This window comes from Dendropsophus ebraccatus, chromosome 2 (genome assembly GCF_027789765.1).
Source record: "Dendropsophus ebraccatus isolate aDenEbr1 chromosome 2, aDenEbr1.pat, whole genome shotgun sequence".
NCBI lineage: Eukaryota > Metazoa > Chordata > Amphibia > Anura > Hylidae > Dendropsophus > Dendropsophus ebraccatus.
The window spans coordinates 139,149,517-139,175,801 of record NC_091455.1 but is presented as its reverse complement, the minus strand read 5'-3'; the positions used below and the strand labels follow the sequence as shown (position 1 = coordinate 139,175,801).

Below are 26,285 nucleotides of genomic sequence, written 5' to 3'. Positions count from 1 at the left end.
TGGCTGGATTGTGTTTGTCCCACAGCTGCTTTTTAGTGTGCATGGCTGGAAATTAGAGCCACGTATCATGCCAGGAACAAAACTAATGTGTAGGTGTTTTTAAGTCATAAATAACACACAAATGATGACATTGTATGGCTACAGATATGATATAAAAATGATAACACATTTTGTGTTTTATTTTATACTTATGCTTAGATTGTATACAACCATTCAGTTCCCTTCTAATAATTAGAGAAATTATATTACAATGAAGTTACTTAATAGTTCAAAAAGACAGTCACATAACTGCAAAAGAATCTGGAATCTTAGCAATATATTAGATGTAGAAGCCTGAGTAGAGATTAGCAATTGTGCAACTCCTGTGATAAATTATGTCTGCATTCACACCTCTGTTATATGGATCGATCGTGTTAGTTGTAAAATTATAGCTGTAGTTTATAACTGTATACAGGCAGCGGTGAACCTCCCTACCCTGTAGGCTAGCTAATAATAAAAACTGGCATACTAGACATCTGCATACCAGCATTTAACATATTTGAAGGATGTTCTGAGGGAGTGTCTTATTAAGAACATGACAACAATGGCCCCAGAAATACTACACAATCGATCTATGCTGTATAAGTATACAGGATAGATCTCAATGAGAGATCAGAGTGCTTATACTAGAAGTCCCCCAGGGGGGCTTCTAGTATATGTGTAAAAGAAAAAAAAAAGTGTTGTTATTAATAAAAAGCCCCCTCCCCTAATAAAAGTTTAAATAACCCCCCCTTTTCCCATGTTATAAATAATAATAAATAAACTTGTTTGGTATTGCCATGTGCGTAAATGCCCAAACTATTAACCCCTAGGCGAAGTCTGTCCCCAAAAGACCCTGGACGTACCGGTACGTCCTGAGCTATTAAGCTTCATAGCAGGTGGGGGCCGGCTGCAATCAGCAGCCGCCACCTCACCGTTAATGACATGCTGCAGCGCAGCCGCGGCTTTTAAGTGTAAGTGACAGGGGGACCGCAGGAGGTCTCTTACCTGCCTCCGTGTGGTCCGATCAGCGCACTGGTCACTGAGCCTGCACAGGCAGGCTCAATCAGCAGAGCGCCGATAACACTGATCAATGCTATGCCTATGGCATACCAATGATCAGTATAAAAATCAAAGTAGTGTATGTACAAGTCCCCCAAAGGGACTTCAAATGTGTAAAAAAAAAGGTAAAAATCAATAATACACTACCCCAAAACCCCTCCCCCAATAAAAGTTTAAATCACCCCCCCTTTCCCATTATATAAATAAAACAAAAATAGATAAATAAACATATAATATACCATAGCGTGCGTAATTGTCCAATCTATTAAAATATAGCAAGCGTCATTGCGAACGGCGTAGACGAAAAGAGGGAAAAAAGTGAGCGGATTACCGATTTTATGTTACATTATATATATAGAAAAAAATTATTAAAAAGTGATCAAAACGTCCGATCTTCACAAATATGGTATTAATAAAAACTAGAGATCATGGCGGAAAAAATGACACCCCATACATTACCGTAGGTGAAAAAATAAAACTGTTATAAGCGTCACAATAGGCCCATTTTATTAATATTTAATTGGCAAAAAAAATATATATATAACATTAGAGAATCTGTGTAAGGGTATAAACCCACACACCGTATATGCAGCGTATTTACTACTGCGATACGCAGCAAATACGCAGCAGATTAGATATAAATAACTGAACACAGCATCAAATCTTCACCATCACATCTGCTGCGTATTTGCTGCGTATACGGTGTGTGGGTTTATACCCTAAACCTGCATATGGTTGTGTTCGGACTGACCTATAGAGTAATAGTATCATGTCGCTTTTACCATATAGTCCATTACGTAGACACAGGAACCCCCCAAACGTTACCATATTGCATTCTTTTTTACGATTTCACCTATTTATATCTTCATAAATATTATATTTGGGATTCCGTCATACATGTTATGGTAAAATGAAAGACCCCATTACAAAGTGCAACTATTCCTGTAACAAACAAGCCATTACATGGCCCTGTAGATAGAAAACTGGAAGTGCTAGAGCTCTTAGAAGGGGGGGGGGGAAACGAAAGCGCAAAGATCAAAATTTCTCCGGTCCACTGGGTCATTTTGGGCCTGGTCCTCAAAGGGTTAATATATAATTAACAGCCACTTTAAAGATTTGTTTAGTAGACTCTTCTAAAAAGACATATAACTTAGGATCTATCAGGACCTTTTATTGCCAAATTGTAGGAAAATAATAAATTTGCGTAGAAGAATAATTGGTTTTAAAAAAATACTCACCATTCAAGATGGTTTTCCACAAATGCAGACATTGGGCTAATCTGCACTGTGTATGTGTCATTTGCTGAATACTCAAATAGGCCATAATATGGATTGAAGAGCTCCTGAGAAAGAAGGAAGAAGAACTCTCGTGATGGTCCACTGTAATCTAACCTGAAATAAAAGAAACAGTACTCATGTCAGTATTGCACTCCTGATGCTAAGTGATAGTAAACATAATTTTCCTCTAAGGCTACATTCCCACGTTCCGTGATCCTGACGGATCACGGACGTGGAATGCATGTACCGGAGTCCCCCCCGCGGCCGGACAGCATCTGTAAATAGATGCTGGGAGCGGGCAAGACTGTATTTATAAGCGCCGCGCTGTAATGAAGCAGCCGCTCGGTGCTGTTACTACAGCGCAGCGCTTATGAATACAGTCTCCCCCGCTCCCAGCATCTAATTACAGATGCTGTCCGGGCGTGGGGGGACTCCGGTACATGCATTTCACGTCCGTGATCCGTCAGGATCACGGAACGTGGGAATGCAGCCTAAGGGTGCCTTCACACCTACCGGATCCGCAGCGGATTTTACTAAATGAATGAACACAGCATTAAATCTGCACTGTAAAATCCGCTGCGGATCCGGTGTGTGTGAAAGCACCCTAACTGTGTAACTTTACTTGCACATTCTTCTAACTTTTGCTACATTATGTTTCACATTATAGACAGAGCCGTATTTGCCACTAGGCACCCATGGTTCAATGCTTAAAGCGGCACCTAAACAGTAAGAAATGTTTTTTTTTTTTACAATCTGCTCTGTGTCTTTCACTCCTAAACCACAGGCTGCATTAGGTCTGCAATCTAGAAGTGATCTGGAGCAGCTAGTGAAGTCTGCATGACACAGACTGCTCCATGAGATTGGCAAGCAGCCTGCAACAGGCATCAGTCAGGGCACAGCAGCATGGCAGCAACTGGAGAGGTGAGTAGACCTGTTTTTTATTTCATTGTAGAAGGAGATTGGGGAAAGTACAGGAGGGGAGATTATTACTACTGGGGGCACAAGGGAGTATCATCACTACTGGAGGATACAAGAGTGGAACACTGGAGAGCCAGATCATCATTACTGGGGGGCACAGGAGGGCCAGGTCATCATTGCTGGGGGAAGAAGAGGCGGTCATCACTACTGGGGCACAGGAGAGAAATTATTACTACTAGGGGGCACAAGAGGGGTATTATTACTACTGGGGGCACAGGAGAAGGGAATCATCAATAATAGGGGCACAGGAGGGGGGATCATTACTACCAGGGGGCACAGGAGAGGGGAGTATTGGTATTTCTGGGCACAGAAGGGGGAATTATTGCTTTGTCTTTATCAGATTCTGCTGAAATGAGTCTTGGCTTGGAGAAGTTCTCATAATGGCCTTGGACGGATGGAGAAGAAAATGAAAAGGGCACAGTGTTGGTATTAGTCAGTATGTAGTGGTATTAGCTATTATGTGGTGGTAGTATTTATCATTTGTAAACTGCTTGTCGGTTTTATTGGTTTTAGTGTATTGGATTTGGACAGTAACAGTATAGTGTTAATAGTAATGGTCATGGTGTTGCAGCAATATCTGCCTCTTGTTTACTGGTATTATTGGTAATTTTGGTCCCTCTATACAGGATTTGGTCAATAACAGTAATATGTATAGGGATATTATTTGCTCTGTATGTATGTATAGGGATATTATTTGCTCTTTAAATATTATTGTTATTCGGTAGCTGTATGACTTTTATATACAGTGTTATCATGCACGGAAAATTGTCCTAAGGCCCGTTTACGTGGGTCAGTTGACGGTAACAAGCGTTCCTAGGAGTGCTTATTTAGCCATTAATTGGTCTGTGAAAGTGTCAGAGATCATCCAACAAGTGTCAGAGATCATCCAACAAGGGGAACAAGACCCTGCTGTGTATAGTGCTGTGCTGCAAGGGATCAGGAACTGCAGGGCTTGGAGCCCTGCAGTTTCTGACGCAAACCTAGGTGGCCATGTCGCCCCTTACTGCTGCTAGTCAACGGAAGTGAGAATGTAAGTAAAAAAACTATGTATTTTTTAAATGGGGCACTGCAATTACATATGGTGTCCTAAAACCATTTTTGCTAAATCTGCAATAAAAATGGTGTTCCTCCCTTCTGGGTTCTGCTGTGTACCCACCCACAGTTTATGGTCACATATAGGGTGAAAAAAAACCATGTTCTTCTCCATAGTACCCATTTAATACAGACAACTCAATGGTCTGGGTCCCTAATGGTACTGGTAGTTAAGAGAGGAGGAGCCCATGAAGCCTACATGTCTCTGCTGTGGGGCCCAGATCAAAGCAGTAATGGAGGGTGCAGTTGCCTTTTCTGAATAGTATTAACTCTTTTCTCTCTCAATGATAAAGGAGCAGGAGCAGTATGGTATCAGAATATTTTGGCAATATTTTGTAAACCTTTTCCTAGTCAGCTGAAATAACTGGCAAAAAGCAGGGAACATAGAATAAAAATAAGCCTAATCTAAGAGAGCCCTGTATTAGTATATGGCTGTACATACCCCTGGCTAAATGTAATGTGCAGGCCCCCAACAGAATCAAGGAGAATATATGTGTGGTTAATAAGTACACAGATTCATGTGGTAAAACTCTACTATAAAATATTTCATATAATCTACATGAATGTTATTAAGAATTTCACATAACATAATACATGTTTGCACTCTATATAATAATACTTTCTTACAGACTGTCTCTTTAAATGTGCTCTGCACTTACCCTTCTTCACCTACAAATGTGATGTATAGCTTGTTTCTTTGAAGCTCTTTGCGTGAATATGCCATAACTTGGTTAAATGTGCCTTCTAAAAGATGATCCCGGCGTATAATAAGCCTATAATAAGTGCAAAGAAAAATCACTTTATCCAACAATATTTGAATTGTAAACCATAACAATGACCTGCAAGAACATATGGATATCATAATGAAAACCAGTACACATAACTTACAAAAGCTCATGAATATTAGATGAAAAATAATACTAATAACTACTAGAATATAACGCTAGAATACAGGAAGAATAAAAATGGAAGCTATGTTCTTAGACAAAAGGGAACATCCATTTCTAGGAACCAATGTATGAATGTAAAAGTCTATTATAAAATGCAAAAAATGTAGTAGTTCAGGATATTACTCTTGCATAAATGCACCTATTGGAAATATACTTTTTTACACTTATGTGCATCAAAGTCCTGAGCACACTACCACAGTGTTTATCCCAGGGCTAACTCATCTTTTCAATCTTTCACTAATCCCTGGCTTCTTATCTTCTTTATATAAACATGCAACCATCAAACCCATTCTCAAAAATCCCTAAACCCTGGCTCCTTGTCCAGCTTAGTCAAACAAAAATGTAACCAGCTCACCATTCATACAAAGTTTCTGCACATGATCCACCTCTCCACTGAGGTTACAGTGACATCCAAATAAGCATCGCTTGGAAGATACAAAAGTCATTATTGGTGATAGCCTATAAAACCAACAAGTGAGTAGAGACCGAAGTCTCAGTGCTTTCCTACGCGTTTCAGGTTACACACCTTCAGTCATGGCTAAAGGTGTATAACCTGAAACGCATAGGAAAGCACTGGGACTTCTGTCTGTACTTACGTGTTGGTTTTATGGGCTATCAACAATAAAGACTCTTTATGACCACCTAAAATTTGGAATTTTCCCCTACCATTCCATGGAAACTGCTCTGTGCTCTATCTCCTTGATCTATCCTCTGCCTCTGACACAGTTGTCAAATCCCTACTCCTACAAAACGTTTTATCCTGTGGCATTACAGGCTTGTTCCTCTCCTGGATTTCATCTTACCTCTCCAACTGCACATTCAGTGTCTCAGAGTGTCTAGCAGCTATATCCTTCTTCTTCTTCTCCCACTTTACAAAAATGGACAAAACATACAAAACATCACATTTCCCCTATTTTGCTCCACGCCCACTTCCCCATAATAATCTGTCAATTAACTGCTATCTGCCGTCTCCCACATGTCTGTTGCCTTGGGGGTCATCTTCGATTCTGCTCTCTAACTAAAACCACACTTCCAGGCCCTTACTACCTCCTGCCGCTACCACCTTAAAAACTACTGCAACATCCTCCTCTCTGGCCTTTTTATATAACATCCTTGTTCCCTTTAAATCCATCCTTAACTCTGCCCACCTAATCCACCTCTCTGCTCGCTCCTCCTCTGCCTCGCCCCACTGGCCATCCCTTCAGTGGCCACAGAGAGTCTGAGGGGCCTAGACACTAGTGGGAGACCTGCATAGTGCCAGAGACAGGTGGTGGTTTCATTAGAAAGACACTGTTGGGCTCAGTCTGGCCTCTCCCCCTACCATTGAGTATAACATGTACTGTGGTCTTGAGAGAGAAAGAGGGAAGAAGACATCAAGTTTCAACATCTTTCAACGAGCAGGCAGGAGATTGGCAGCCAGTAAAACCATAACATCTAAGCAACCTGCCTAACCATGTCTGAAGACGACTACTAAAGACTGTTGCCTGGATAAGTAAAAAAAAATTTGCAACATGATTTATAGCTGCTCCCCCTGAAAGCCAGATTACAGTCCAATAGTATGGTCAGGCAAGCTGCCTTGCCTCCACCCTGCTCCTACAGGCTTTATTACAAGCACTGTATGCAGCCAAATCCACTGGCCATGTATGCTCCATCCATTTGGGAGCATTGTTATCTAGTAAGGTTTCTTCCATGGTGCACCGGATCTTGAAAAATTACATCTATGACGAATCATGTTGTGATTAAAAATGTTGATATAACATAATTATTTATCTTATATTGATTGCCAGTAATGGGTAACAGAAACCCCTGAACAAGACAAAGTAATTCAAGAGAAAACTTCTGTACCACCATCGCACCACCCCTCAGACCCTAGGCTGGATATGACAGTTTGGCTTTTTTTTTTGTTTTTAGCCTAAATTAAAGATGTGGACAGAGAGAGACACATTACTTTGCTGAGTTAATTCAAAATCCAGCTGTACCTGTTCACAAGTAACAAGTGAAATACTGTGCAATAGGTAGAAGACCAACACTGCAGCAGAGACCATCGTCCACACTTTATTATTTAGCACCTTCTCCTGAAGCTAATGGCTAATAGATACTCCAGATGCTTCCTCTAAAATAAGATTGGTTAGTAAATCACCTAGTAAGTCCCCCCATAAAATCACAGAATATAGCACAGTTTCATCGCTACCTCACAGCTTTTTTTCCAATGTTTTCATGTAAAATAAAAGCTAGAAAAGAAAACTATTAAGAAACATTTGTCCAGGTTAACAAAAAAGTTAATACGAGCTGTACAATGCATATTTAGAACCTCATTCTTCACACCACCATTTGCTTAGTAGGAGTAGGAGCCCTTTCAGTAAAATAACCACACAGGAAACCTGCCTATGACTTTATGGATTAACGTTAGTCACACTTTCTCAAAAGACAAAAGCATGTTATAGACCAGTCATGTAAAACTCTGGCCATTATTTTTGGCCCTCCAGATAATTCAGAGTTTGAATTACATCTGGCCTGCCATGGCTACTATAAACAAAACTATGGGGGAGGGCTGGCTACTATATGAAACCATGGGGAGGGCTGGCTACTATATGAAACCATGGGGAGGGCTGGCTACTATATAAGACTATGGGGAGGGCTGGCTACTATATGAGACTATTGGGGAGGGCTGGCTACTATATGAGAGACTATGGAGGGGCTGGCTACTATATAAGTGACTGTGGAGGGGTTGGCTACTATATAAGAGACTACGGGGCAGGTATGGCTACTATATAAGAGACTATGGGGAGGGCTGGCTACTATATAAGAGACTATGGGAGAGGGATGGCTTCTATATAAGACTACAGGTGAGGGCTGGCTACTGTATAAGAGACTATGGGGGGCTGGCTACTATATGAGACTACAGGGGAGGGCTGGCTACTATATGAGACTACAGGGGAGGGCTGGCTACTATATGAGACTACAGGGGAGGGCTGGCTACTATATAAGAGACTATGGGGGGGCTGGCTACTATATGAGACTATATGGGAGGGCTGGCTACTATATGAGACTACAAGGGAGAGCTGGCTACTATATGAGACTATTGGGGAGGGCTGGCTACTGTAGGAGACTATTGGGGAGGGCTGGCTACTATAGGAGACTATTTTGGAGGGCTGGCTACTATATAGGACACTTGGGGGACTGACTACTATTTGGGCACTACTGGGAGGGCTGGCTACTATGTCGGCAATTTTGGTTGGGTTGGCTACTACATGGGGCAATATTGGGGGGTTGGCTATTACATGAGTTGGGGTTTAATCATATCATAGCAGTATATCATGTCATTTATCATAGTGCACAGTGCTGGGAGAGGCACACCACTGACAGTGACAGGACCGCCGCATTTGCGCTTCAATAATTATCAAGGTTGGCACGCAACTTAATCCAATTTTTTTATTTTGGCCCACTGTGTATTTGAATTTGACACCACTGTTATAGACAAAAAGATTTTATTCTTTTAATACTACATTTTGCGAACCACCACACTCCTTAGGGGGAAAATCATCCACTATCATTATCACCTACTTCTATTTCACTGACCACTTCCATTGACTAACCACAGTGTGGACCCACTATTAATATGTACATCAATTCTCATTGTAAACTCCTAACAAGAAATGGTTCTATAACATATGTGTATTTGATGTATAAAAGACCATAAATTCAAAAGTATATACAAGTCTCTTCTTTGCTACTAAACATACTGTATGCTACTTTTCCAGCAAGGTGAGATGCTTTTGACGTACACATAAACGAACTATCTACAATAATAATGAATGACAGGGTAGGCACACAAAGAACCTATTGTGTCAGGTATCGTCTTTGTACAGTGCATTAATCTTTACAAGTTCCTTCACAAAAACAAGGTCAAAATATTTATAACTCGCAAGGTCTCCTGAGGATCAGTTCAGTCAAATTTCTCCGACTTAGTCATAAAAATTATTGTGCTTTAGGGAGTCATCTGCACGGTTTCCAGAGTTTCTTGGAGAATGACTGTAGTTGAGAGCAGTTTGATAAAAGCTCAATAAATATTATCTTAACCTCAGTTGTCTGATTTAAAGCCTTTAGGGTTGCCAAAGGTCGACATAAAGAACAAAAACTGCTCGTAAAGTAGACCAGGTCACAGTCAATCAGCAAAATATCAGTCAACCTAAAGCATGCGGCTCAACATGGTGAGTATCAGCTCTATGATAAATAACACACATACTGCTTTAGGCTCAAGTAGAAAAATCTCCACTTTTTGTTATCTCACATAAAGTAGCTATTTCAGTAAAAATTGGAAAAACACAGCTTAAGGATATGTTATCACTACAGAAACGTGCCTTCATTTAATGGAAAAAGGCAGCCTTTAATTGAATTGTTTATGAACATTTATTTGCAGTCATCATCATTAATAGACTGCCTTCTTTTGCCTTTAACCCTTAGAGGGTTTAAATTTTTGTGTTTTCGTTTTTTCCTCCTTGTGCTTAAAAGGCCATAGCACTTGCATTTTTTCACCAAGAAACCCACATGAGCCCTTATTTTTTGTGCCACTAATTGTACTTTGCAATGACAGGCTGAATTTTTGTCATAAAGTACACTGCGAAACCATTAAAAAATTTAAAGTGTGGTGAAATTTAAAAAACAAACAAACGCATTTCTTTTATTTGGGGGGGGTTTTCGCCGTTCGCCCTGGGTTAAAACTGACTTGTTATACATGTTCCTCAAGTTGGTACGATTGCAACGATATATAACATGTATAACTTTCATTGTATCTGATGGCCTGTAAAAAATTCAAACCATTGTTAAAAAATATATGTTCCTAAAAATCGCTCCATTCCCAGGCTTATAGCGCTTTTATGCTTTGGTCTATGGGGCTGTGTGAGGTGTCATTTTTTGCGCCATGATGTTTACTTTCTATCGGTACCTTGATTGCGCATATACAACTTTTTGATCGCTTTTTATTACAATTTTTCTGGATTTGATGTGACCAAAAATGTGCAATTTTGCACTTTGGGATTTTTTTGCGCTTACGCCGTTAACCGTGAGGGATTAGGAAAGTCATAAATTAATAGTTATTTATTTATTTATTTTTATTTATAACATGTGAAAAGGGGGGTGATTCTGACTTTTATTAGGGGTGGGGGCTTTTATTAATAACACTTTTATTTTTACTTTTACACTTATACTAGAAGCCCCCCTGGGGGACTTCTAGTATAAGTGCACTGATCTCTCATTGAGATCTATGCTGCATAGATATGCATCATAGATCGATGAGATAGGCACATTGATTGCTTCCGGCTGCTTCAGCCGGAAGCAATCGAGTGCCGAGCCGGGATCAGCGCCATTACGGAAGGGGTAATGGACAGGGTAAGATGTGTGGATCGCTGCTCCGGGACAACGTCCAGGAGGAGAGATCCTTCCCACTAGTTACCGGGGAACGGCTGCATCAAGTAATAATTACTTTATTAGCGGGCATGCCCGCTAATAGCCGCGGTCCCGCGTTACGAGTGGCACCCAGGACCGCGATGGTTCAGAGCACGGCCGACAAGCGGCCCTGCTCTGAACACATGGAGGCGGCCCTGGACGTACGGGTATATCCAGGGTCGCCTAGGGGTTAAATGAAGGCATGTTTCTGTAGTGAGAACATAGCCTTACAAAAAACTTTTTTAATGTCATATGGACATATGAAAACTTTTAATTGGTCCAGGTCTGAGACTTTAATTATAAGCCCGACTTTTTTTTCTAACTTATGTCTTCTCCCCACTTGTACTCCCAATCAGTACGGGTCTAAACACTCAGCTTTTATTTTTCTATCTGTGAATATAGAAAAAAAATTTCAGCAAAAAATTTTACTTCAAAATTATGCCATCCTAAAATACGGCTGAAAAGAGAGGTTGTGTGAACATAGCCTTAGACTGTGCTTTTGAGTTGTAGGTGATACGTATAGTTCATTATTAAACATGCTAATAAAGAACATCCTTTTTTGAGGTTTCTCATTGCCTTTGGGTATTTTTAGTCTTAAAAGTGTACCTGTCATTATAACTTTAAAAACCTAAATCAACAGTAGATGTGATATAAAGCAAGTTTGCAATATTAGTGTGCATATTCATTATTTTTTAGTTCTCATGGAAAAAAATGCACTTCCTGTGTTCTGACTATTTTTTTTCAGAGTGTAAAACGCGTGGCGCAGATGGGGCAAAAATACAGTTTGCGAATACTTTTACGCCGATTTGCCCCATCTACACCTAAAAAAGGCATTAACGCCTTTTCATTTATGTCCCCCCCATGTGTTTAGTCTCTTTTATTTAACCAGTACAAGACTGAAAATCTGCCTTCAGGAGACTGGACCTGGATCTCTGGCAAGTATAGCTTTGTTTTACAGCATGATAACAACAACAAAAAATGATGTTTTAAGCTTGCTTTATATCACATCTACTGTTGATTTAGATTTTGAAAGTTATAACGACAGTGACACTTTAATGATTTCTGCAAAATTCACCATTCTCTAATTACAGTGTTTCATCCAGTGTTTTTCTATAAGCTTTGCTGTAAAAAAGAAAAAAAACACAGCTAAAACAGCTTTACATGACACAAACATTTTTTTCTCTGCATGCGCTTTTTTGGGTGTCCTACAGCAACTTAACTGCAAAAAAAAGTAAAGTACACCAGAGTTTAAAGGGGTAGTGCGGCGGTAAACAATTATTCACAGAATAACACACATTACAAAGTTATACAACTTTGTAATGTATGTTATGTCTGTGAATGGCCCCCTTCCCCGTGTCCCACCATCCCCACCCGTGTACCCGGAAGTGTGGTGCGCTATACATACCTGTCACGTGCCGACTCGTCTCCGATCTTCAGTCTGCTATGTCGTCTTCGGAAGGCCGGGCCGGCCGAATCCCTCCGAGCGTCCTGAGTGCCGGCCGCCCTCTTCAGCGTCATCAGATGCTCAGCCGCGATTGGTATGTATAGCGCACCACACTTCCGGGTACATGGGTGGGGGTGGTGGGACACGGGGAAGGGGGCCATTCACAGACATAACATACATTACAAAGTTGTATAACTTTGTAATGTGTGTTATTCTGTGAATAATTGTTTACCGCCGCACTGCCCCTTTAACAAATATGTGGGGGTTCTCTTCAGTAAAGTCTAGGATAATTGAACTGAGTACTCATAAAGCAACATCTCTACCAGCAACACTAAGCTGCATATACCACCCCTGGCAACATTAAAGTGCTTAATGGGAAACTAACAGCAGGTTAGAAGAATCCAATCTGGCATCATTTTTACATAGGGCTGAGGACACAGAGAGTGTAGTTTTCTTGCCTACGTCCACAGCGCCATATTTAAAATGTTTAATTTTATTAATATGTAGATGCGGTGGTAGGGTACAATGGGGGGGGGGGGGGGTGGTACTACAGTCCTCAAAATGTGCACTGACCTGTCCCATCTGATATGCCTTCTTATGAATATTGAAGCGGTCCTCTGCAGTTACGTCAATCTGGGCGCTCAGAGCGCAGAGCGCTGGATGAATATTCAAAATAGGACAGCGGGTAGGTGGGGTATATGGATGCAATGAGGGCTGTAGTACCGTCCCCAGTGTACCAACCCCACACCAAATTTACATTTAATTTACCAAATGATTCACTGAAAGTTACCATGAGGATCAACATAAGAGAACTACCTTCAATTTCAGCGTCCTGTGCTCTATTGGAATATAAGAGCAGGCTAGAGTCTTCCTTGCTGTTAGTATTACTTTAGGCTAAGTTCTCACACAGTAAAATATTACCAAATTCCTGCCGTAATTTTAAGGTAAAAATACGGATGTAATTTCAATGTAATGATGCACTCCATTGAAGTAAATGGGAAATTGGCTAGAAGTACACACACCCTATAGACTAAATGCCATAACTGAATATGACCAACTTTTACTTTACTGGGGGCCTTAAAATGCTAAAAAGTATAGTGATACTTTATTCCAGTAAAACAGCTTTAGGCTATGTTCACACAAGATCAAAAAAATAGAAAAAAGGCGTCTGCCTTTAAAAAGACGTCCATTATTGCCGCCATGTAATTGACTCCAATACAATGCTTTGAAGTCTATGGGATGAACGTTGTCTTGGCGCACGTCAAAATAATAATCATGTGATTTTCACACGTCTTTTGCAAACACTGGATGTTAATTTTTAGTTGTTCACAAACAGTTTTTCCTTTCTTCACCCATCTTTCTCTGTTATTACTATTAAATTCAATGGAAAGACACTTTCAATTAAAAACACACCCAAAGGCCAATTAGTCCATCTAGCCAAGAGTACCAACAGCTGTCATTGCACTGACGGACAGTCAAGCAGCGAAGTGACGGACATCATTTTAAACTCAAAATGACAGACGTTATTTCTTCTTTCCAAAACAGATGGGAAAAAAACGTGTGAACATAGCCTAAGGGTGTCAGCAGCGGATTTGACACTGCGCATATCGTAGCAAATTGTTTGCGATACTTGACAGCCTTGCATTTTTGCTGCGGATTTTATTTCTGCTGTGAGAATGTAGTAGCTAGTTTCTTTAACTAATTCTATGCCGGGCAGGTTGAAATAATAAAGACTCAATGTTTACGCCACTCTCATTCCTCCGGTGCGCCAGTCTCTGGGTCCTGGCATACTGATAGTCCACTCAGCCAATCACTGGCTGTGGCGGGACAGTGCAGTGATTGGCTGAGCAGGCAGTCTTTGAGTCTGGACAAAATGGTGTGAATGAGGCCAAAATTGTCCCTAGAATAAATGGTGCATGCTATGCATGCACTGCTGGCACTCCATTTATTCTCTATAGGGCCGCTAAACATTTAAGAGTTCAGTGCTCAGAAATGTTTGGAGACAATTGCTGGTGACAGATACAGAAGATTTCATTTGAGATCTTACATTTTAGGTGGCTGCAGCTCCAGATCTCCTAAAAGGTAATTATTACCCTGTATCTACCTTTGCACACAAGGTGAGCATTGTTACTTACAGACATTATGGTCAGTATGCTGTGCTGTTTCACCGTATGTGGTGCTCTGCTATTACTCTTTTGCAGTACTTAAACAATAGGTTTATATTCACATATTTCAGGTGATTGAGGCTCCGTGGGAAAGCAGAACTCTATTGTACGCTAACATGAATGAATAAATCAAAGATTTGAATTCAATCTTCAAGGGTGTTTTGTAGTCTTTTCTCTGTAAGTATTTGTACAAATAGTATCTCAGAATGTGGACTTGCTTCTAGGGAGAATATCTTAACATACAACACTGATGAAGCCTGCACAGCAGTACACAAAGGCCACGTGACTTCATACCAGGTAGCCGCAGAGCTCATGCATGTACACAGCCCTGCTTTATGCAGTCCTAAGTAATAAAGTACCAGTAACATATATTTATTGTAGGATATCTTGCTAGAGGCTCTCAACACTTTCTAAAACACTTTACATACTCCTCTGTGATAGCCAAGGTTGTTTAAAGTGACTCTGTACCCACAATCTGCCCTCCGCAAACCACTGTTCGGCAGGTGATGTAGTTATTGTCCTAAAAAACAACTTTTAAACTTGCAGCCCTGTGTTAAATTGGCGTGGCCTAGAGTGTGTGCATTAGGCTTGCAATGCCTCTCCGTCCCTCCCGCCTGCCCTCTTCTCCATTAGGAATACTCCAGGCAGGTTTTCTACTATTCATCACCTGTCTGAATACTGTACATGTGTTGCATCGTTAGGGCACCTGTGCAGTGTTCAGACGAGTGAGGAATAGGAGAAGTTCTGCTCAGGGGCATTTCTAATGATGAGGAGGGCGGGGAGGAGGGATGGAGGGGTGTCACAATCCTTTAAAAGTTTAAGGCTGGGTTCACACTACGTATATTTCAGTCAGTATTGTGGTCCTCATATTGCAACCAAAACCAGGAGTGGATTAAAAACACAGAAAGGATCTGTTCACACATTGTTGAAATTGAGTGGATGGCCGCCATTTAATGGCAAATATTTGCTGTTATATTGAAATAATGGCAGTTATTTACTGTTATATGGCGGCCATCCACTCAATTTCAACATTGTGTGAACAGATCCTTTCTGTGTTTTTAATCCACTCCTGGTTTTGGTTGCAATATGAGGACCACAATACTGACTGAAATATACGTAGTGTGAACCCAGCCTTAAAGTTGTTTTGGGGACAATAACTGCATCACCTGCTAAATGAACCCCAGGACAGATCTTGGATTAAAAGCAGCTATCTGAAGGTGCAAGTGGTTTTGAGAGGCAGATTGTGCATACAGAGTCGCTTTAAAAACCCACAATATATCAATTTTGTATCAAAATAGTAAAATTGACACTTTAAGTTATCCACAGGGTTTGGGAATAAATATCCAAAAGGTAGTATTCCAACTACTGGGACTCCCACTTATCCCAAGAATAAGGCAGCAATCCCACATTTCTCATGAATGTAGGATTATTGGCAACATCCTGCAGTTATTGGTGAAGAAATATGCACAGTTTCAGGGGCATTTGTGATAACGAATGGTAATATTTTATTATTGGGATAATCACTTTAACAAACTAATTTTAAATATAAAAGCCGTACATACTTAATTTTCCCTGGTCCTTGCCCATATCCTTTTGCTTCCAGTTTTCTGTAAAAGTTTCTTAACTTGGCTTCAAAATCTCTTCTGTATGGGGATGGAGCCCTTGCACTAGCACGCTGTAAACCTTAGGAAAAAAATGTGACATTAGACTATGTTTTCAGCTATCAATATCTATTGATCAGTGATATTTTCAAGAAGATTTGATTTAATGCTTGGCCGTTTTGCTGCTTTGATTGCATTAGGACATAGATGTAATCTGTGGCTGCAGTTTGGCTGCATTTTCTAAAGCGGGTTTACAGTATCAGAGGCTTAGCTAGATGCTCTTTCCCGGTTGTAAGTAGAGAGTGTTGGGCCCCATGCCATACTTTTGAATAGACAAAAAGAAATATCCGGTCAGCTCTCCTAGAACATCATTCACATTAGGCAGGAGCAGGTTGCTATGGCTGAAATTGCAAACACACAAAAACACAAAAAATGCAACAGATATGTGTCTTGCCATTAGCGGTGAACTGTTGCATTTTTTGTGTTTTAGTGTGTCTGCAATTTCAGCCATAGCAACATGCTCCTGCCTAGTGTGAATGGTGTTGTAGGAGAGCTGACCAAATTTGTCTTTTTCCCTGTGTTCCAGATAGGGGGAGTGGCTGCCTCTACTTGGTCGTGCACTCCACCCATCCCACCCAGGTGGTTATTATATTTGGTAGTATTAGTTTGATCCTGCATGTCCATAAGTACATAATACTCCCCATCTAATAATACCTCCTCTCAGTAAATGACCACCTTAAACCTCCTCGCAGTATATCATACAACACCACGGTCCACTACACCTCTTCTAGTTTTGTCTTGCTGTGGGTAAATTAGGCACAGAGCTGACAATTCATGTTTAGATTATAAGCATTTTGCATATTCGTTAAGAAACTTACGTAGTTATTTAGCCTGTATTACAGTCCAGAACTGCATTGCTACATCCAGGCTCTGAGATGACAGACAGACCACTGCATTTATAAATTCTCTAAGAAAAACTTCCTCTGAACTATGGGATGTCTCACCTAATTTGGTTACTGAGTGCAACTCTTGACTGAATTGAAGAAGTTGCCTCTAGTGATCTGTGAGTCATATAAATCGTAATTTGGAGGAATAATGTATAAAAACATCACTTTATGTGCCTACAGATGCTACTGCATGGGTTGATATATACCGGTCTGACAGAGGTCAAAAGAACAAAGGCTTCTGTTGGGTGAATTGAGGCCTCTGGATACATTTGACTGCAGGGGCATCCTTCAAATGCGCACTAGAAGCACAGTTGAAACGTAGTCAAGCAAAACATATAAAAAAGCCATTAGTCACAAATTAGTAGCATACCTGGGGAATTCTGTGGGGAGGAACCTGGGGAACAGCGTGGGGAAAAGCTGTATCCAGGATGGAAGGCTGCTTGGAGTGGGATGTATGACATGATGTCTTCTTCAAAAAGGCTAAAAAACAAAACATAACATCTGAATGCTGTAGATTGGTCCCATGTAGAGATGAGTGAACCGAGTTCGGGTTTGAGTCGATCCGAACCCGAATGATCGGCATCTGATTAGCTGGGGCTGCTGAACTTGGATAAAGCTCTAAGGTTGTCTGGAAAACATGGATACAGCCAATGACTATATCCATGATTTCCACATAGCCTTAGGGCTGTATTCAGGTTCAGCAGCCACCGCTAATCAAATGCCGAAAGTTCGGGTTCGGATCGACTCGAGCATGCTCGAGGTTCGCTCATCTCTAGTCCCATGTTATTATTAAATGATATCTTTAGCTATTTGTTCAAAAACTTCAATTCTTGGTGAGGGGGAAGTCTGACAATTCTGATGGCTGACTTTACCAGTGTGCTCTACTCGATGATATATCAGAAAAATATTGTGACTGGAATACAGCTAGATTATTTAAAATGCCCAAAATTACTCCTTGAGAAATTGAGACAGATCAGACCTAACTAATAAAAAACTAAGAATGTTATCTGGTAACTTATTCAGATTTCATAAATGTTCGAACAATTCTAATGCTTTTCTTTCAGAAGTGATGTAATGACTTAGTGTCATAGGGCTGAACTAGAGTGTGACCAATGCCAAATAAAGAGTCATGGCCTGGAAATGCGGCAGATAATGGTATCAATGTTTGCATGGGCGCCTATTTAAACAACCCAAACTCTATTCATTTCCAAAGACTATTAACATCAAAGCTCTCGTAAGACCTAGATAACACGCTAGAACAACTCAGAACGGATTCATTGAGAACAGCTCATTTCCTGACCAAATATGTTTTCCAAATTCTAGAGCGCTGTAATCTTCATCTCAAGACCCTAGTTAAACAGAAATGATGTCATGCTCACCTGCACAGTGTTACTTAAGGTGATACATAACATAATGTTAGACATTGTCAGTACATTTTCACACATGGGAAATGATGCCAACATGGTACATTGTTCCTAAGGAGACCCTAGGATTTGTGATTACTTCAAGATCTGTCCGGATACTGTGTACACTAAGTGACATCCATTAATGCTATATGTTAGAGTTATACTATGGGGAAATATTACAGGTATACTACCAATGGACACTGCACAGTGCAGTGTGAATACTTTTTAAGGTGCTGCTATTATGGTACTTTGTATTTAACAGTCACATACCTAGATCTCAAGTTATGTTGGGAATTCTGTATCTTTTTCCACCTTAAATCCATTGTTACTAATGGCTACACATTAACATAGGAGGCTCAGCATTGCTATGTCATCTAGAGATTAGATTGGAGATAGTTCCACATACAATAAGTAATGTCCTACATTAAAAGGAATCGCTTTCATATCCCTAAACTATGGGTAGCATAAAACAGGGACCGACTCCATTATTACTATGATGGCATTTCTAAGGAATCACAGTTATAACTTCAGCTGGGCACAGGGTTTCCAAATTCCTAATGGCTCCTCCTCACCCCAAAGGCCTTGATTGACAGATCTCCCCATATACCCCAAAAAATGAGAGATCAATCATTTGAGGCTGACAGGGTGGAGTGAAGCAATCAGGGACTGTCCCGATGACTCAGAGCCCTGATCCTGGACAGTTTTAGCACTGTATAATTTAGAATGCCTGTTTTTTCTTGCCCATGGTTCGTACAGCATGAAAGTATAGACAGATAACCTGTATTGTGCAGCAGTAAGGGAAACTGGGGTGGTCACTTGCATTGGCCCCAGATCTGTTAAACCCCTAACAGTGAAATCACCATTATATCAAAGAACTTAACTCAAATAGGCAAGTATAATGCTTGGAAGGTGGTAATAATGGTCATAATTCCATAGTGTTGCATTAAAGGCAAATATTTACAGGTAAACATGCAATTTCTTCAGAATATAAATACAGCACATCTGAATGGCAAGTATTCTAGCTACCTTTTCTGACTTTACCATACCTTAGAAGAATAACTAAGTCAGCATCACAAGACAGTTTCTCAAGACCATGGGTGCCCTCTGTTCGAATGTAATGAATCTTCTCCCTGTAACATAAAAGAAAAAAATTGTTACTGCAAGTGACATGCAAATATAATAAACATATGTGACCTGTCAAGACATGGACTCCACAAGGTGTCTTTTGGTATCTGACATCAAGATGTTAGTTGATTCTTAAGGCTGGGTTCACACGCTGTAACTGTGCGGCTGTATTTTTTATGCGGCTGTAAATGTGCGGGTGAAACTCCGGCCGTGGGAAAAAATAGACATGCGGCTCAAAACATACGGTCATTTACTTGGAAATCTGGTTCAACTAAAAATAACAAATAAAATGTTAAGAAAGTGATGGAAACACCTCTGGATGCATCTGGGAAAGCAGGGAAACAGTTTACATGAATCGCTATTACCGGGGTTTGCGATCCTCTGCACTATAGCCGATGTGTCTCATGGTTAATATATTGAATTAATAAAACACATTTTCTGTCTAATAAAGTCCCTTTTATTGTTCAATAATTAAATGTAAACGATTCCATCATTTTGCAATTAAATATACTGTTAAAATAAATATATATATAAATAAATGTATATTTATATATATATTTATTTTTTGACAGTATATTTAATTGCACAATGATGGATTCGTTAGAATTAAATTATTGACCAACGAAACTGAATTTATTTAAACGAAAATGTGTTTTCTTAATTAAATATTAATTAGTACAGGAAACTCCATAAGCCGATAATTCATATGCCGGCAATAGAGCTTTCTGTACTAATCATCACTTTACTTTAATGAAAACATCAAATGTTTCTTCTAATTATGTTATCACAATAGCATTATTAGAAGAAACATTTAGAATTATATTTGCGCTCAGCTGATTGGCTGATCGGCTGAGCGCACATATAATGAGCCGGTCCGCAGCACAGTGACTTCATTGTGCTGCGGACCAGCGAAGAGGACACATCGGGGTGAGTATAGAGCTCTCCCCACCCCCTCCCCAGCACTGCACCCCTCCCAGCAAGGAAGGAAGGTCACTTAACCCCTTCCTTACTGGGATGGGTGCAGTCTGACATCAGTCTGGCCCCCAGGGGGTTAAGGGGGATGCAATACATCCTCCCTTAACCCCTTGGGGGTCAGACTGTAAGCAGCGATCTGTAAAGATGCTGCATACTGTAAGGAGCACAACACCGCTCACAATGATGGGTGTTGTGCTCCTGTTTGTGTGTTTTTTGTGTGTTTCTCCCTTTTTGTTTTTCAGATATCGGTATCCTGGGGATTACGTCGGATTCCGTGGACTACGTCGATGACCAGCGTTTTTTTAATGTTTTTTTTTAATAAAATGGTCAATGAGGGGTGTGGGGGTGTTTTTATTTGAATAAAAAAATTTGTAAACTTGTGTCTTGTCTTTATTTCTTTACTTTATAGACTTAGTAGTGGAAGCCGTCTAATAGACGGAATCCATTACTAAGTCGGGGCCTAGTGTTAGCCGGTATAAAATGGCTAACACTAACCCCCTATTATTACCCCAGTACCCAATGCCACCAGGGGTACTGGGAAGAGCCGGGTGCCAGTGGTCCCGGAGCGTCAAAATTGGCGCTCCTGGACCGGGCGGCAGCAGGCTGGTAAGATTTAGGCTGGGGAGGGCCTAAAACAATGGCTCTTCCCACCCTGGTGTTACCAGGCTGCTGTCGTTTGGTTTTTAACCCGGCTGGTTATAAAAATAGGGGGGACCCTATGCGTTTTTTTTTAATTATTTATTTATTTAAAAAAAAAACCGCATAGGGTCCCCCCTATTTTTATAACCAGCCGGGTTAAAAACCAAGCGACAGCAGCCTGGTAACACCAGGGTGGGAAGAGCCATTGGTTTAGGCCCTCCCCAGCCTAAATCTTACCAGCCTGCTGCCGCCCGGTCCAGGAGCGCCAATTTTGACGCTCTGGGACCACTGGCACCCGGCTCTTCCCAGTACCCCTGGTGGCATTGGGTACTGGGGTAATAATAGGGGGTTAGTGTTAGCCATTTTATACCGGCTAACACTAGGCCCCGACTTAGTAATGGATTCCGTCTATTAGACGGCTTCCACTACTAAGTCTATAAAGTAAAGAAATAAAGACAAGACACAAGTTTACAAATTTTTTTATTCAAATAAAAACACCCCCACACCCCTCATTGACCATTTTATTAAAAAAAACATTAAAAAAACGCTGGTCATCGACGTAGTCCATGGAATCCGACGTAATCCCCAGGATACCGATATCTGAAAAACAAAAAGGGAGAAACACACAAAAACACACAAACAGGAGCACAACACCCATCATTGTGAGCGGTGTTGTGCTCCTTACAGTATGCAGCATCTTTACAGATCGCTGCTTACAGTCTGGCCCCCAAGGGGTTAAGGGAGGATGTATTGCATCCCCCTTAACCCCCTGGGGGCCAGACTGATGTCAGACTGCACCCATCCCAGCAAGGAAGGGGTTAAGTGACCCCCCTTCCTTGCTGGGAGGGGTGCAGTGCTGGGGAGGGGGTGGGGAGAGCTCTATACTCACCCCGATGTTGCCTCTTCGCTGGTCCGCAGCACAATGAAGTCACTGTGCTGCGGACCCGCTAATTATATGTGCGCTCAGCCGAACAGCCAATCAGCTGAGCGCACATATAATTCTAAATGTTTCTTCTAATAATGCTATTGTCATAACATAATTAGAAGAAACATTTGATGTTTTCATTAAAGTAAAGTGATGATTAGTACAGAATGCTCTATTGCCGGCATATGAATTAACGGCTTATAGAGCTTCCTGTACTAATTAATATTTAATTAAAAAAACACATTTTCGTTGAAATAAATTCAGTTTCGTTGGTCAATAATTTATTTCTAACGAATCCATCATTGTGCAATTCAATATACTGTCAAAAAATAAATATATAGATAAATATACATTTATTTATATATCTATTTATTTTAACAGTATATTTAATTGCAAAATGATGGATTCGTTAGAAATAAATTATTGATCAACGAAAGTGTCTTGATTACAAAGAAAATGTGTTTGATTAATTTAATATATTAACTATTAGAGGCATCGGCATTCGGCATCATTGCCGGCTATTTTTGAAGTACTCCGTACGGACCGCCTGTCAATCCACGGCCGCATATTCAGCCGCAAACAATGGTCTTGTTCATTTTTTACGGGTCCGTTTACGATAGGGCCGTAGATTCATACATAGTGTGCACTGTGCAGCCGCATATCCTATACTTCCAAGCATACACACGAACCACCAAAAATACCGCCGCACAATTACAGCCGCAAATACAGCCGCACTCTTACAACGTGTGAACCGAGCCTTAAGGTGTAACTGTAATAAACTTTCTATGGGGCCCATCTTCAGCAAAATTGAGGAGAGAAACAGTGCTTAGCTGAGCCCATGCCCCAGCTCACTCTAGCAATTGGTAAGGGTCTCAGCACCTGAATCAGAACTTTTGACTAATCTTTTTGTCATTCTTTAACCCTTAGGGAACACAGCCAGTTTTCGAGTTTATTACACTGCCAAATTTTTCACTTTCAACATCAATAACTTTGGAATGCTTTTACCAATCCTTGTGATTCCAAGAATGTTTTTTCGTGACATATTCTACTTTATGTTAGTGGTAAATTTCATAGTTCAAAGCTTTAGAATTTTTTTGTGAAAAACTCCAAAATGTGAAAATATAAAAAAAAAAAATAGCATTTCTCTACATTTGAAAGTCTCTGCCAATAAGGAAAATAGTAATACTACATAAAACATTTATTAGTTCATATATATATATGACATGTCTACTTTATATTATCAGTATTTGGTGAACATGCTTTTACTCTTATAGACTACTAGAAAATGTACCCGGCGCTGCCCGGGTATAAAGTGTCAGTGTGTTAATTAGATTTGTTCTAAGGTGCCCAGGAGGCCAAGCTAAAGGTATTTTTTCATCTGAGTTAATCAGTGGAATTAGTGTATACCTGTAGTGCATAGTTGGAGGGCTTCTGTATACCCACAATGTATAGTTTTTAGGGGTCTCGCATATCTGTATTGCATAGTTGGGGGGGCTGTATACCTATAGTGTATAGTGGGGGGGTCCTGTATACCTTTAGTGTGTAGTTGGGGGGGGGCTGTATACCTGTAGTGTATAGTATAAGGAGGTCCTGTATACCTGCAGTGTACAGTTGGTGTAGGTCCCTGTATACCTGTACTGTATAGTTCGAGGGTCCTGTATACCTGTAGTATATAGTTGGTGCTGTATACCTGTAATGTATAGTTGGTGGAGGTCTTGTATACCTGTAGTTTATAGTTTGAGGGTCCTGGATACCTGTAGTGTATAATTGGTGGAGGTCTTGTATACCTGTAGTATATAGTTTGGGGGTCCTGTATACCTGTAGTGAATAGTTTGAGGGTCCTGTATAACTATAGTATAGAGTTGGTGGAGGTCCTGTATACCTGTAGTGTATAGTTTGTATAGTCCTATATACCTGTAGTATATAGCTGGTGGAGTTCCTGTATACCTGTAGTATATTTGGGGTCCTGTATACTTCTAGTATAGAGTTGGTGAAGGTGCTGTATACCTGTCTTATAGAATTGGTGTAGGTCCTGTATACCTGTAGTGTATAGTTTTGAGGTCCTGTATACCTGTAGTGTATAGTTTGAGGTCCTATATACCTGTAGTATATAGTTGGTGGAGTTCCTGTATACCTGTAGTGTATAGTTTTGGGGTCCTGTATACCTGTAGTGTATAGTTTGGGGTCCTGTATACCTGTAGTATATAGTTGGTGGAGGTCCTGTATACCTGAAGTATATAGTTGGTGGAGGTCCTGTATACCTGTAGTGTATAATTTTGGGGTCCTTTATACCTGTAGTGTAAAGTTTGGGGTCCTGTATACCTGTAGTATATAGTTTTGTGGAGGTCCCGTGCACCTGTAGTGTATAGTTTTGGGGTCCTGTATACCTGTAGTGTCCTGTATACCTGCAGGGTTGTATTTACCCGTATGGCAGTGTTATTCAGTCAAAGTGTGTCGGTATTGGTCATGTCTGGTATGGCGGTGTTATCCAGTCACAGTATGGCGGTATTGGTCAGGTCTGGTGTGGCGGTGTTATCCAGTCACGGTATGGTGGTATTGGTCAGGTCTGGTATAGCGGTGTTATCCAGTCACAGTATGGCAGTATTGTTCAGGTCTGATATGATGGTGTTATCCAGTCACAGTATGGCGTTATTGGTCAGGTCTGGTGTGGCAGTGTTACCCAGTCACAGTTTGCCAGTATTGGTCAGGTCTGGTATGGCAGTGTTATCCAGTCACAGTATGGCAGTATTGGTCAGGTCTGATATGGCAGTGTTATCCAGTCACAGTATGGCGGTATTGGTCAGGTCTGGTATGGCAGTGTTATCCTGTCACAGTATGGCGGTATTGGTCAGGTCTGGTGGGGCAGTGTTATCCAGTCACAGTATGGCAGTATTGGTCAGGTCTGGTATGGCAGTGTTATCCAGTCACAGTATGGCGGTATTGGTCAGGTCTGGTATGACAGTGTTATCCAGCACAGTATGGCGGTATTGGTCAGGTCTGGTATGACAGTGTTATCCAGTCACAGTATGGTGGTATTGGTAAGGTCTGGTGTGGCAGTGTTACCCAGTCACAGTTTGGTATACCTGTAGTACCCTGTATATACATGTACTGTATAGATGGAGTAGGGGGTCTATTGGTTGCTAAGGCTCCAACTGCCATGTCTGCTGCAGCTAATTATATCACCTGTGTTTGCAGTGAGGAGATTTTCCCATTCATCTCTATGGGGCGCCTCTCTTTACCCTCCCCCTCCCCTCCTGTACATCTGGCGGGGACGGGACCTTCGCAATAACCTTCCCGGGCACCCAATGTATCTGTGTGCCAAATTTGGGGTCAAACGGTTCAGGCGTTTGGAAGTCTATAGAGGACAGACAGACAGACAGAAGGACAGACAGACAGACAGACTTTGATTTTTATGATATAGATGTTCACACAATGTACCGGACCGGCTGTTCCGTGACCCCGGCAGGGTCATGGAACAGCCGGTCTGTGCCCGGATCATCGCGGCCGTATGATCCGATCCGGCCGGAATTCACTGAATTGCATCAATTACCATTACCAATCCACCAATGCGATTGTCGGTGCTGGACCCGCTTTGGGTGTCCAGTGGCAGTTACACTAGACTGTCAGCTGACAGTTTAGTTGCGGCTCCCATTCACTGATTGTATAAACAGTGAGCATCTGAGCAGGTCAGTTATAGAATGTCCTCGAGCTGAAACTCACCTACTACAAGAATGTATTATAACTGACTGATGCCGCTAGGGGTTAAGTCAGAACACCTTGTACTCTTTGTCATGTTCCTCAAATAATTCCTGAATAATTTTGTATCATGCTGTTGCAGTGTCCCAGAACAGGCTGTCTGTTTCTCACTTTAAGTTTACTTTTATTACTATAGCCATGCCTCTCCTGGAAACTATATGCACTGCAACTGTTTACTGTGTAGTCCCTATTACTCTCAGGTTCATGTGTATCTTGTGTGCATAACTATGTGCAGTGGTATGCAAAGGCTGGTGATCACGTGACTGTGCCCCCTGTAACCATGGTTCCTCCAATGGCCGTCTAGCTTTGGCCAGGGGTACCATGTGACTTCCCCTTGCTGCGCAGTTCCGGCCCCTGCTCCCAAGCAAGGAGGTTGTGCGTGTGTGTCCCTCTTCACCTTCAGAAGAGTGGACTCTGTGCTCTGCTGTTGCAGGTCCTGGCTGTCCGCCTGCTCAAGTGCCTGGAGTATCCTCTCATCTG

The 26,285-nt window shown here is 41.1% G+C and overlaps 1 protein-coding gene across 5 annotated transcripts in view; it reads right to left on the bottom strand.

Moving 5' to 3' along the window:
- HECW1 (HECT, C2 and WW domain containing E3 ubiquitin protein ligase 1) overlaps positions 1–26,285 on the bottom strand; it is a 270,057-nt gene that overhangs the window by 20,997 nt on the left and 222,775 nt on the right. For all 5 annotated transcript variants that reach the window (XM_069960322.1, XM_069960326.1, XM_069960324.1 and 2 more), the window contains 5 exons: positions 19,432–19,515; positions 17,350–17,459; positions 15,994–16,114; positions 5,087–5,200; positions 2,319–2,471 (listed from right to left, as the gene is read on the bottom strand). In XM_069960322.1, the coding sequence (XP_069816423.1) occupies positions 2,319–2,471; positions 5,087–5,200; positions 15,994–16,114; positions 17,350–17,459; positions 19,432–19,515 (582 nt within the window). The remainder of the gene's footprint in view (positions 1–2,318; positions 2,472–5,086; positions 5,201–15,993; positions 16,115–17,349; positions 17,460–19,431; positions 19,516–26,285) is intronic.